The sequence below is a fragment of the Asparagus officinalis genome, chromosome 5, assembly GCF_001876935.1.
Source record: "Asparagus officinalis chromosome 5, Aspof.V1, whole genome shotgun sequence".
NCBI lineage: Eukaryota > Viridiplantae > Streptophyta > Magnoliopsida > Asparagales > Asparagaceae > Asparagus > Asparagus officinalis.
This window is the reverse complement of record NC_033798.1, coordinates 126,258,779-126,273,519: the sequence shown is the minus strand read 5'-3', so window position 1 is coordinate 126,273,519 and position 14,741 is coordinate 126,258,779. Positions and strand designations below refer to the sequence as shown.

At 40.3% G+C, this 14,741-nt stretch overlaps 1 protein-coding gene across 1 annotated transcript in view; it reads right to left on the bottom strand.

Annotated features, from left to right (window-relative positions):
- Positions 1-6,519, bottom strand: part of LOC109841187 (protein OS-9 homolog) — a 7,266-nt gene extending 747 nt beyond the window's left edge. Inside the window, 6 exon segments of the mRNA XM_020410083.1 lie at positions 1-104; positions 175-290; positions 1,999-2,070; positions 2,154-2,357; positions 3,302-3,378; positions 6,257-6,519. The exon segment at positions 1-104 is cut by the window's left edge and continues 112 nt beyond it. Coding sequence (XP_020265672.1) covers positions 1-104; positions 175-290; positions 1,999-2,070; positions 2,154-2,357; positions 3,302-3,378; positions 6,257-6,389 — 706 coding nt within the window. The 5' untranslated portion in view covers positions 6,390-6,519.

Genomic DNA, 14,741 nt, shown 5'->3' with positions numbered 1-14,741 from the left:
TCCAAGAAAAAAATACAACTTACAATAGATTTGTTACCTCGGTTTCTCTGGGCTGATTGGTAAGATCACAGATTGTCCCATTTGTGTACTGATGAGCATGATACCTGTCAATTTGTTAAGTAATCAGTTAAAAGAACCTTTTTTGTGACAATTTTGTTTAGATGCTTATTTGACCTTTGAGAGGCGTCTTTGGAACGAGGATCTTTTAGCATCGCAGTATCAGAATGGTTTTGGTTGAATGCTGTTGTTGCTTCAGAATCAAATAGTCCAAGATAAAACTCCTGAACAGCCTGCAAGAAAGCCGAGCAGCATATTTAGGATTATTTGCTATCATCAAGGATAGAAGAATCATGTGATGCAACAATCAAAAAGAGTTTCTTGAATTAATTCACATATATTGGAAACTACAATATTTGTGTGAAATGTGAATGTAGTCTAATGGTCATCGCCATTAGGAGTGATTCTGGCAAGTACGTTGTTGGGAATGAAAAATGGCAACTTGACTATCTCCTCAGGACCTTAGCTTATAGATTGAGACTTTTGTATAGAAGGTTGAGTTGGAAGCAGAAATTCTAGCCTCACATCAACAGGTACATCTCTGAGCACATGCACAGTTAGAAATTGAGATTAATAAAGTCTGTTAAAAATGATAAATCTGAATGTTGTTTAAATGGTGTCCCCATCCATGAGCAGTTTGGAGGGCAGGAGATAGATGACATGATTGGACTGAAACAAGACGTTTAAATGATCATAATATTACTTCTCACTAGAATATTAATTTCCTTCCACATTTATTAATTAAAAAAACTGACTCTGGCCATGGAGACTGATGTGATACTTTGAGATGTGTTTGCTCAATTCTAGCAACCTGATAAATTGTGTAGGGAGTGTATGTCTTTTTTGTTGTTGTTGTTGTTGAGTTTGTTGTTGTTGTTGTTGTTGTTGTGTGATTTCATCAATCAGCATGCCTATCCGTGACAGTTGGAGATTATATAAATAACCTTGTGATTTCCTTTGTAACTGAGAGGGTATCAATGTTTTAATGCCTCGCTTGATATGTCGGAATCGGGTAAATTGAGCATGGATTGAAGCAAGTAATAGAATGAAATTAATGTGAGAATAAAATGCTCATTTCCATTCTTGTGTGGGTGCAATTTAGAAAATGAAGCGGGAATGGACATACTTGGAGCTTAGAAGTGATGCATTTTTTTTTAATTATTCACACTTAAGTGAGAATGCCCATTCCCTACCATGTCATTGAGAATGCTTGTTTCTACATAATGTGGGAATGAAGAAGTGAGAATATGCATTCTAGCTTCCAAAATGAGGTTGTGTTTGGTACGAAGGAATGAGATGGAAATTGTCATTCCGTTCCCACTCAGTCATGGTACCAATTACCAAACAAGGTCATTCCGTTCCCACTCAGTCACGGTATCAAACAAGGCCTAAGGGTAAATTGCAGACAGACCCCTGCACTATAGCCCAATTGTGATAGATCCTACAGAGTGAACTTTTTTGACTCGTTTAAGACTTAAAAAGAGTCAAGAAAAGTTCACTCAGGGGTTACAGGCGCACTTGGGCAATAGTACATGAGATCTTTCTGCACCAATAGAGCTCAGGAGGTCTATCCACTACAATACCGTTGGTCTATCAGCAGTTAATCCATGTTTTAACAGAACAAAAATACAGCTGGAAATCAGCGTTGAAAATAAAGAAATTTAGAAGGAATGCAGACGACAATGCAAATGTTTAACACTCAGGAAACATCAGATTCAGTACCACAGAATATAATTAACATGAGACTCATGAAAAATATGTATTCAAGTTTAAGCAAAGCTGCTCAAATGAGGGTTGTGACTAAGTCGCAACCAAAAGTTGTGTATTTCTTGCTTTGTGACTTAATGAATTGTTTCCATTTTTCATTTTTACTCATTTAACAAAAACTATAGTACAAAGATCAATCGCACTTCATATCTGTGGCTCTGGATAAGAATTTACCTTATCATCTTCTAAATGGAGTTGCCGCAAGTGTTTCAGGTGACAGAATTCATACGACCACCAACCTTCATGCTACAAATGAATGTAAAAGTAAGCAGTAGTGAATAGAAGTTCATTTAATGAGATGACTGGAATTTCATATGACAATCCCTCACCCTGTAGAAACATTTATCTTTCAGCACGTAGAGTAGCTCATCTGGTGTCTTTAACTTAATCCTCCGGTCAGTTTCTAAGATGATACTGCTGGAGTTCTGTTGAGTGAATGTTTTCACAGTTTTGGTTTGCTCCACAGAGGGCAAGAAACATACATACTTTTGACCATCTTTCTTTGACATTGTTATTGCTTCCTGGCCGTCATCCTGCAAGACAATTTCAACCCTATAACATCTCATACTTCAACTTGCACCGAGAGAACATTCAGCAAAAAGAAAAACAAAATTCCCTAAGAAGACTTCGAAAATGATATATTACATGCTCAAGCCCAGTGTTTAAAAAACACTCCCTTTTAATATAGTTAGTGTGTGTAGTTAGTTATTGTGTGTAGTTAGTTAAATGCTTTTGTTTTCACTGTCTAACTAACTGCAAGCAAAAGGTGCCTGTGAAATAAAATGAAAGCCCTGGTATTTTCAACCTCCAGTTTCAAAATAGCCTCCTAGTACAGTTAGAATACATAATACTTTGTCTTCTACTTATGTCACAGCCAAAGCTTGTCAAATACGCAACAGTGAGTATTAAACATGGTAGAATTCTTTTTTGAGAAAAAACATGGTAATTCAATAGCATTGTCTTGTGTGTATGAGAAAGGACATCTCTATGTCGAGCTGGACTGGTCCAAAATGTGCGCAGAGTGTGAGAAAAAATATATGTATTGAAAACTTACATTATCTTATGTGTATTAGAAAGGACATCTCTATGTCGGATCTTAGATACCTGACATTTAGATTACATTACATTCCTTAAGCAGAAGAACCAACAGAAATTGTACGTTGAATCTTGCCAAGCATGTGAGGACAATTATCTTTGTAGAATACAAGCACATGGGTTAGTTTTAGTTGATTTTGGAAAGAAGAGATTACGCAACTTTCAACTTTTATTTCCCATACTCTTACTTGCTTGATACGCCTGTGTTGCACAAACCTGACTACTATCAAGACAAATTAACAAAAATAGCCAACTCAACAATCATAACAGTCCTTTCGAATTCATAACTGAAGCTGCTGCAACAATACTGAAAACTCCTCACATTGCTGGGAAGAAAGAAACAACCAAGTGATACAAAACAAAAAGTATTAGATGTACTAACAGGATGAAAAGGAGACTTTGCTGAATGAAACTCTATCTTATATTTTGGTTCACGAGAACTCCGGCCCAGTGACGCACCTGTAAAGCAAGAATCATGAGAAGACAAATTAATTCCACGGGTATTGCAAAGTTGTGTGGTAAAATTAACACAAATACCAAATCAAGTCAGCTGAAACTTCAGCCAAAGAAAGCTTGCCTGACAGCAAGGGTAAATATAAGTTTGATGGGGAAATGTCCTGATGATGATGATGACATAAACCAGGCTTAAATAACCTCAAAGAGTACATACAAGCTAGTTATATTTCAATCCCTACATATGTTCATAATGCATTCGCAATTCCAGTTTAACCTCACATCTCAAGAATGTGTGGCATGCTTTGAAGATATTAACAAAAGTACTTCCAAATTAGAGTACTTGAAACGATCAATGAACCTAGTTACAAGTTTGAGTACAGATTATTTGATGGACCAACCAATCAAAGTTTGTCGGAGTAGGTCGCTGTTGGAAAGAAAATTGCAGTTCAAATAGGACCTTAATTATATGACTATCCAAGAATTCTATTATCTAATATATAAGAAAATAATCGTTCGGGACTGGCACCCAATTTATCCATTTAAAGAGTAGCCCTGGAAGTCATTGAAAACAAACTTAATGTTACCTAATATTTAGAAAGCCAGTCTATCAAGCCACAACAGCTGCAGAATACCTCATGAATAATTATATTTATGACAATGTGTGATAAGAGTTCTTAACTTCTCATTTTGCTGACAGCCAGGATTAGAAGAAACAACATTCTCAATGGACCTATCAGGATAATGACAGAGAGATTCAGTGCCCAGCAAGAATCTCCACGTAGAGTTGACAATGATGGGAAGAGGACTAAAGGAAAGAAGTGGGGTAGGAGCGTCTATACTCCAGGCCTTTCTCAATGTAATTAGTCTTCTCATTATCATAACGAAGACTGAAGTTGAGTAGAGATGAACTACTACTACCTTCAACAAGTTATGAAATATGGACATAACTTTCAGATTAGACTAAAGTTGGGTAGAGATGAACTACTATCTTCAACATGTTATGAAATATGGACATAACTTTTAAATTAATCTGCAACTTGCAAAACATGCACAATATAGACTCTGAATGATGCAATTGAACAATTGAATTAGAACTGTAAACCCCGGTCCAAAAGGTTGACTTGAGCACTACTTGCTTCCCATTGTACACAACGTAATGAAACAACCAATGTATATCATGAAATTATCTAGGACCATTGTTCTCACAGACATTCATGAAACTAATGTATATCAAAAAAGGGTCTACATACTTGCTCCCAAGCATGTCTCTAGCACCTAGGACTCACCTTGTGTCTAGTGCAAGGAGCAACTATGAATGCACCTCAATTTTTTGACAAAGGCTTCCCCCACAACCCATTAAGATCCATTATTAGACCTTATTTCAGTTCCTGAACTTCCAACCCATCTGCATTCTTTTCTCGGTGGCTTAGTTGTTGCCATCGACATACACCTTCAAAAGCATCCATCGGTATTGGTAATGCCATAGCAGGCAGTTACGCATGGATGCCTTAGTTATTTATCTCAGATTTTCTTTGTTTTATCCTTTTCTGTATTCCTCTTGTTTTTATGTGCTTCTGATCTGTTCTCATTTTCTTTTCTTTCATCACCAGCTGCTACTGTTGTATTTCTCCCTGTATTTCTTTTATTTTCATCTTCGCCTCTTCTATTCTTCTTTTCTTCTTCTTGTCTACTGCTGTTTCCTTCTGCCCTTTCGGCCTCTGATATCCCTCCTCTTTCTTCTCTTTTCATCCTTTTTCTTCTTTTCACTTCTGATGTTAATACTGCTTCTTCTTGTTATTTTATTTTATTTTTATATTTGGTATTTCTACTTTGTTTATGATTCAATTAATTTAGAGGTGGAGCTTATCTGTGAACAGTGATTTGACATAACAATATTTGACTAGCAGTTGTCTGTATCCGTGCTGGTAATTTTTTACACTCTACCATGCCCAAAGCTGATAAATTTGAAAATTTTTGCAACATGCGTATCATCCTATGAATAAGGTCATCAAAATTATCAACCTACTCGAGCACCATAATCCTTCGACGAAATTTCCATCTTGATTGCATCTACACCTAGCAAACCAGCTCAATCATCAGTAACAAATTTCCATCTTGATTGCATCTACACCTAGCAAACCAGCTCAATCATCAGTAACAACACTTCATCCCTAATACTACCCTTCCACTACACCTAGCAAACCAGCTCAATCATCAGTAACAACACTTCATCCCTAATACTACCCTTCCAACTATACGATCGTATACGCCTCAAAATCCCAACTTTCACTAAAATGGCCTCGCATTGAACTGACAGCGCAACGCTCTCAAATAAGAATCAGCAAACTACGAATTCTTTATCCTAACTCCTTAGAGAAACCTTATTACGCGGTTAATTTCACTGCAGTCCGAATAAATCTCGAAAGAGAAGTACCCGGGAAGCGGACTCTCGCTGTCCGTGTATCAAAATTATCAGGGCAGTATTATCAACGTGTAGCTGCCCCAAGACCGCTCCGCAGAGGGTCTCGATATTGGAGGGAATCTCCAATGGAACGACGAAGCCCAAATCAAGGCGTTTCCACCAAAGAGGATCGGTTGCTCGAGATGGTGAATTCCCAGAAGTTACCATCAACATGATCAACAAGGGAAAATCTCCAATTGTTCCAAATGGTTCCGACGAATTCTTTATCCTAACTCCTTAGAGAAACCTTATTACGCGGTTAATTTCACTGCAGTCGAATCCTTAAAAAAACATCGGGTTCAAATCAAAATAAAATCTTTAGGGGTCTCAACCGAACAAGCAACCAATTGAATATTTTTGCACCAGCTACACAAATACAGGCTGAAATTAAGTCAACAGAGAAGGCGAACTAGGGCATACCGGAGGTCGAAGTGAAGATATCATCGGCCAGCGCCGATCGCTGGAGAGAGGGGGAGAATAGGATGAGGAAAGAGAGTGATCTCAGCAATCTCTGAAGAGAGAGACTAGGGTTTTTCATTTTAGCTGCTGCCATCGATTGATTTCTTTGAGTCCTTCGGTTTTGGGGTTTTTCTTCGATTTTCGCAGGCGGTGACCGGATCCGGAGCGGAAAGTTGAGGAACTACGAGGTGGACCCGGAATACCGTGGCGTGCCACGTGTCGTGATGTTACTGGTCATTGTCTGTCCGCGTCGGCTCACTGCTGTTGTCTGCGGATGTATAAAGGGGTGCGTAAAAAATTAAAAAATTAAAAAATTAAAAATTCTGATATAGCATGTTACTAGAAATATGTGTTTTCAAAACATTTTGTTTTATAATTGATTTTCTCTAATATCTCAGCTATTTTGTTAGTAAATTGATCTAAATCTATCTATCACCTCACATGCTATATCAGAATTTTGAACAATTTTGTTAAGCCATTCAAATTTGTTAGTCCATTCTTCATAAAACTAATAACTTCACTAGTTCTTGGACAGAATATATTTGACAAATTTGGCACAAATATCATGTGAGATTCATATAATGTGTGATGTTTCACACAAATCCTCCTTTATATATAACTAGCATACCACAGATGCGTTGCACAGGGAATACTTGGTTTACGAAATTATTGGTAAATAATATATGAGAGAAATGGAGAAACTTGGTACCAAGTTGCTCCAAACAACTTGGTAGTGATGTGGCCTAATCTTGTCCCTACATCTACATTGGAGTTGATGAAGGGTGGTTGAGGCTCTATCTTCGAGGTGTGATGTAGGGGCAAGATTAGGCCACATCACTACCAAGTTGCTTTAAGCAACTTGGTACCAATGTTCTCCATTTTTCTCATAATATATTATATATTATTGATTCTACATATCTACTTATGATATAATATTTACTTATGATATAATATTTACTTATCAAATATATCATATATATGTCCAGCATCTTGTTGGAATAGCAAAAATTATTATTAGATGTAAAATTACAGAAGCTATAATAGGAAGATGGAATCACAACCGATATGAAGATACTATTTGAATAGCTCAGTTTATAGGAATTATATAAGTTAATTTTTAAGTCCAAATTAGAGAATCTCAATCAAGAGTTACATCACTCTGGATTTCATATAAGAAATTAAAATTTTGTTTGCAATAAATCAAATAGATTATATACATGTTTGCATATTCTGATTTACCCAATGAATAGAAGATATATAGCCAATATGTTTTATTGGTTATTCTTTGTAGCCTAAACTTGATAGGAACAAAGAACTAATTGGTAGTTAATCAAAAAGAAGATAAATAAAGTTTTATGACTCATACTAACAAAAGAACGTAAAAGATGCCAAATATAGGTAATGAAATCAAAACGACAATAAACATTGAAAGGGTTGGATATGTCGATGACATCTTTGAACTTAAAGTGCATATTGAATTGAGTAATTAGTTAAGCATTAAACCATAAATATATCTAATGAACAAGAAAGCACAATTTAATGATTATATTCAAAAGAAAAAGCACAACTTATGATAAAATAGCACAAAAAACTATTTACAACATTGTGCGAGGAGGAAAAAATCTTTAAATAGTATTGCATGAACTCCAAAAGTAAGATTATACATTCTTACTATATGTTAAAAGATTAATAACAGTCCTACCTAATCCACCATGAAAAAAGGTTACACACTGAAAATAATCTTTGGTTGTCAAATCAAATGTATACATACTCTTAAATATCAAGGATTCAAGAGACAAAACACAAATCAAGATCTACCAATTGAACATGAGGCATAGTGTTCAACTCTATAAGAAATAAATCTTTAACTCTACAAATCATCTAACAAATATAATCCATTGTATGTGCGTGTGCATACATATACAAGTTACGTATATTATAAACAATTTGACAAACTTTCCATATAAGATAGTTCATAAACCAATGTGTTAGCATAGGATTTTGGCTTAGTAGGTGATGTGGTTGGTTGAATAGAATTGACGGTTGTAATTTATAGTGTAGAGATGAGAAAGAGATTATGTAAAGGTAAAATGAGAGAGCGGTTAGTTAATTGGATCCATAACATATATGTTTGCGTCGAAAATTGTTGTATTCATTGTGGTATTCATTACAACTTCGGTCGTTACAATGAAAACAAAAAAGATAATCTTTTTATAAGATCTTTACACAATGAAAACAAAAGTTACAACTCTCGTCAAAACAAACGCAGAGATCGTTTATCGGTCTTCTGCTTGCGTGGGATCTTTGTCTGTGCCGGGGTTTATCCGTGGACCGCCTTAGATCTGGATCCGGTTGATGGAAAATTCGGCAGAGCTTCGCCTTCGTCGAGGAAGTATTTGATTTGAAGCGCTGAGATCGACCAAGCGAAATCAGAGCTCTTCTCGAGATTAAGACCAAGCCTAATCTCAAGGGACGGACGGGAACGGGCGTCGGATCTCTCGAACTCTCCTTCTTTATGCCGAAGAACTCGCCAAGATCTGTTAACCCTCGCTGAAATTCGTGCTCATTTGACTCCACAATCCGGCAGCACCTCCTCGTCTTGATAATTAATCGCCCCCCGCTGAAAGGAGGCTCTAGGTTTGTATTTATAGGGCTTCAGAAGCGGTTATTTGGATGAGAATAAGTGATTTGGCTCTATCTTCAGTTGACAACAGCCTAACCACGTTTGGGGATGATCTCAAGCCAGTTAAGAACCTCTGGAACTGAAAAGATCTCGAGAAAACCGTTAAAACCGTCAAAATACACATCAGGGGGTCAAAACAGCGCGACAGACTGGTCTGACCCGCGCTTGCGCGGGTCGGATCAGTCCGACCCGCGCTTGCGCGGGTCGGACCAATCCGACCCGCACTTGCACGGGTCGGACCAATCCGACCCGCACTTGCGCCGGTCGGACCAATCCGACCCGCGCTTGCGCGGGTCGGGTTGATCCGTCCCGCGCTCACGCGGGTCGGTTTGTTCCGTCCCGCGCTCGCGCAGGTCAGTTTGTTCCGTCCTGCGCTCGCGCAGGTTTGTTGATTTTTTTCTTCTTTTCCGTTCTCTTTCTTTGAGACTTGTCCTTTCGCGGTCTTCTCTCTGTCTCGAGCTGTGTGTGGATACCTATAGGCATTTTTAGACGCCTACAGATACCCCCTCTAAAGTATTCCAGACTCATTCTTTTATTGAGGAGTCTGGAATGCTTTAGATAAGATAGGCCATCTCCTCAATTTCGTAGAGTGACCTTGAACTATCTCAATTCTTAACTTCTTCAGTCTTCAATCTATTCATTGTTTCGTCGAATAGGTGAAGTTCTTCCGGCGCTGCGTTTATCGTCTGACCGCTGTCGAAATCTTGAACTGAGATTGGTGTGTAACTTTCTGAACTTAGCTCGTGTCATTGAGTTGACTTTGAACTGATCCTCTCCGTCGGGAATTCATATTTGATTGTAACTGAAATCCTTGGAGTTATCTTTTGCCTTATTTTGGCGAAATTGCTGATGCGTTGACCGGCATCAATTTTTACTGTAACGCGTTGACCGGCGTTAACACAGTTTATACTCGTACGTTCGCTGGAGTCTACACAGTTTAAGCTCTTAAGGCATTGGAGCGTGACGGTCCCGAATGTTGGGCTGCAGGACCAACTATTAAAGCTGATTTATCTGCACGTGTGGATCTTATCCTGAAGTTTGTTGGATGTTCAAGTCATGAGACCAACTAATGAAGCTGATACGTCAATGACTCGCATTTATAGAATTTTTGGCAAATTCTCAGCCATCAACGGGTTTGATAAGCCTTTACCGACTACCGTTTGAGTCGGGCTAGCATGCGGATTGTTTAAGTCCGTTCCGCATGTGACGTTGTGCTAAAGGAATGAACTCCCTTAGACTTGATGCTACGATATTGAATACGTAGACTTCGCCATTGTTACCGGCGCCGTGTGTTAGATGTAGACTTAGGATTTTTGGCCAATCCTTAGCCATCAACGGATTTGACGTGCCTTTACCGATTACCGTTTGAATCGGGCTTGCATGCGGATTGTTTAAGTCCGTTCCGCACGTGACGTTGTGCTAAAGGAATGAACTCCCTTAGACTTGATGCTACGCTATTGAATACGTAGACTTCGCCATTGTTACGGGAATAGGCTACCCAGCAACGCGTGGTAGGCGCTGACTTATCCCTTCTTAGGCTTCGGGATAAAATGCCCCAGACTAGATTCTGGTGTCTTTTTCAATAGGTGAAAGACTAAACCGGCAACGCGTGTTAGGCGTTGACTTATCCCTACTTAGGCTTTGGGATAAAATACCCCGATAAAATTCTCCGTGCGTGTGAAGCACGGATTTTGGCGTTATGAATAACGACTTGCCACAATATCGAATGTGTGGGCTTTTGTCCTTTTCACGGCAAAAGACTAACCGGCAACGCGTGTTAGGCATTGACTTATCCCTGCTCAGGATTCGGGATAAAATTCCCCATGCATAAAAGGCATGGATTTTTGTTGCTACGATGCTGAATACGTAGACTCGGTCGTTTTTACGGGAACGAACCACCCAGCAACGCGGGTTAAGCGTTGACTTATCCCTACTTAGGCTTCGGGATAAAATACCCCAGACTGGATTATGGTGTCTTTTTCAATCGGTGAAAGACTAAACCGGCAACGCGAGTTAGGCGTTGACTTATCCCTACTGCTCAGGATTCGGGATAAAATTCCCCGTGCTTGTGAAGCACGGATTTTAGGAGTTTGAAAAATTGGTGTCTTCTCCTAGGGCAAAGACGAACCCGATGCGGGAGAGGAAGAATTTTATATCCTATCTCCCAAAGCTGAAGAGGAAGAATTTTATATTCTATCTCCAGTTGGAAAGGAAACTCGAGGTGGGATCTCCACCCCCAGAATTCGAAATGATGAAACTAAGAGTGGGATCTCCACTCTGAGAATCGGAAAGATTCAAACGACCCTAACTTTTATAGGATTGGTCATTCGATCCAAAAAGAGTCCCTCATTTATTGAGGAGAAAGCCCAATTTCGACCCTAACGTTTATAGGTTTGGTGGAAAAAGGAAAAGATGGAAGTCTTTCGTTTATCGAAAAGGATAACTCAATCTTAGTCCTAACTATCTGCAGGTTTGACTAAGTAAAGTTGGAGACAATCCTAACTTTTATAGGTTTGATTGCTCAATTGAAAGTGGACCTCTCGTTCATGAAAGGAATCGAGAGGAGAATCTGGTTGTGGCCCTAACTTTTATAGGTTTGACCAAGGAAGCAGTGAAAGTGGGAGGTTTGAGATGATCTTACCTTTTACAGGCTTGATCGTTCAATTTGAAAGTGGACCTCTCGTTCATGGAAGGAATCGAGAGGGGACTTTGGTTGTGGTCCTAACTATAGGAAGGTTTGACCAGGTAGACAGTGAGAGTGGGAGTACAAATCATAGTGGGGGTTTAGTGTTTATCACCTTGTTCGTAATTATCGGGTTATCCCTAAGAAAATTACATATAGCGTTCTTCTGGGAACTTCCCATTACATGAATCATCCACCCCCAGCTTCTTTCTTGGAACTGGGTCTGACTTTGTACTCCGTTACATGTCCGGGTTATCCTTAAGAATATTAGCGTAACATTCTCCAGGAACTTCCCATCAACGGTAGGAAACAGTTTACGAATTTCATCTCAGCAAAAGAGTGTTCGAAAATCACAATGGGGGTTTAGTGTTTATCACTTTGTTTGTAATGATCGGGTTATCCCTAAGAAAAATTACATATAGTATTCTTTCGGGAACTCCCCGTTACATGAATCATCCACCCCCAGCTTCTTCGCGAAACTGGGTTTATCATTGCATTCGGTTACATGATCGGGTTATCCTTAAGAATATTACATATAAAAAATTCTCCTGGGAACTTCCCATCAATGGTAGGAAACAGTTTAGACTCATATACCAATTGGAGTATCAAGGAGCAATTTAACCTCTTATACCGGTCGGAGGATTAAGAAACAGTTTATACTCGTATACTTTTCGGAGTATTAAGAAGCAGTTTATACTCTTATACTTGTCGGAGTGTAGGAAAGAGCAGTTTATACTCTTATACCGGTCGGAGGATTAAGAAGCAGTTTATACTCTTATACTTGTCGGAGTATTAAGAAGCAGTTTATACTCTTATACTTGTCGGAGTATTCATTCGGCTCAATTGAGCGATATAACGCCGGCTTCAACCAAGGTTTGAATGCTATTCTTGAGAGCAAAGCAATCCTTGGTGGGATGGAGGATCCTCCTGTGGTACGCACAGTATTTTGGATCCACGATGTTATCAGCTTCCTCCTGATTTACGACAGGTGGCAGCTTGATCTTGTTGTTTTCAAGGAGAGACTCGAAGATGGCTGGAACGTCTTCGTCCTTGAAGGAGTACTCTTTTTGGAGTCTCGGATCCGAAATCTTTTGCTGCCTTCGGGGTTGTTGCGATGTCTGATTAACGTCTACAACCGCTGCATGTGCCTTTCCTTTACCACGGGAAGCAAAGTTTGAGTTCGGAAGATTCGCCGTCGGTTGGCTCTTCTCGGCTTTCTTCCTTCGAAGGAAGCGTTCGGCCCGCTCTCCGCGCGTCTTCAACTCTTTCCAAGTGTTGGACGGTGCGACTCCCATAACTTCTAATATCTCAATAGATAGGTTGTTATGACATGTCTGGAGGATGAAGTCCTCCGTGATCGGATCTCGGCAATTTATTGCTTTATTCCGAAAGCGCTTGACGAAGTCGTCGACTGTCTCGTCATCTTCTTGTTTCTCATTGAAAAGTGTCCTGATGGATACCTCGTCGTCGTCGTCAAAAAAGTTACCAAGGAATGAGTTCTCCATATCGTCCCAGCTGTTAATACTTCCGGGCTTGAGATGGCGGTACCAATCGAAGGCCGGCCCGCGAAGGGTGCCAACGAATGACCGAACCATCAAGGTTTCATTGCCAGAGATCATACCCAAGTGGGACTTGAAGTAGATCAGATGTTGAGTGGGTGAACCCTTCCCGTCAAACGGCGTGAAGTTAATCAAGTTGAACTTCGCCGGGTATGCTATTGTGTCCCACTCTCTTGGATATGGACATGGAATGCCAGTCCTCTTTACCTCTCGATCAGACATTAGAGCGTTGATTTTACTCTCGAGATCTTTCATTTTCTCATCCTCGCTCGTATCGGGCTTTGGACGATTCTTAAGAGGAATAACGGGGCCACCCCCAGCGTTGTCGTCTTTAGTGGGGCCACCCCCAGCGTTTTGGTCAACGAGAGGGTTATCAGCATTAAGGCGTTCATCCACATCTGAATCGCTACCTACTTGGTTAGCAGTGTTGCGACGACTGGATTCACCAATTTGATTCGATAAAGCTCGGATTTGTTGGTCATGTTCTTCCCTCATCCGTAGCATAGTCATTTCCACTTCGATCTTGAATGCCTCTTTCTGTTTGGCCAAGGCATCCTCAACCATTTTGGCTACCTGCTCGGTGTTGATCATGAACACTTCGTGAGATTGTCCCGGGCTAGATACCGTATTGTCAGAAGCGACTGCAGAGTTAGCATCCGATACTTCATCATCCGAGGATAATCCTCTCTGCATTCTTTGGTAGTCCCTGCGTCTAGTGGTCCCTGATCGCAACCGGGTTAGACGACGAGATATAAGCGGGTCAGAGCTAGAAGGTCGAATCGACTGTTCGTCACATTGAACGACCGATCGTTTCTTACGGAGGCGCTTTAGATTAGACTTATCCTTTCCGTTGGAGATCCTCTCAAATACCGAGACCCTCTGCAGAGCGGTCTTGGGGCAGCTACACGCTGATAATACTGCCCTGATAAGTTCAACGCACGGGCAGTGATATTTTGTTTCTCGGGCATATCTCTTCCGAGACTCGTTCATACCCCCAGCCCGATAGTACAACTCATCGGTCAGATGACCAGAGCAACCTATCGTACGTTGACACAACTCCCCAAGTATAACGTTGTTATCGTCAGATGAATACGTTTCTTTCAGGGGATTTGCCGCTTTATCAGCGTTCTCAAGAGTCACATGTTTAGAACTACACTTTTGGGAGCGCAGGATCTCAACAGGCTCTTGGTTTTGGATAAACACCCCCAGGCGGGTAGAAATTGGAGTTTTCCCTTTATGAGAAGGCTTGAAATTGTTATAAGGGCGTGTGCGACCCCCAGCTCGACGAATCTCTCGGGGTTCAGTCACCGGACCCAAGCATTCTTCGATCAGAACTTTGCCTCGATCCTCGTGCAAAGGACCCAGGCAATCAACTATCCTCACCTTGAATTGGGACAAATCCACGCTGTCACGGTGCCCCTCCGGAGGTACGAAACTCGAAGGGGTCGACGAAACATGTGCATAACATCTTCTGTCTTTACCCTGGCACGGGTCGGACTTGAGTGACCCACGGGTTGGAGG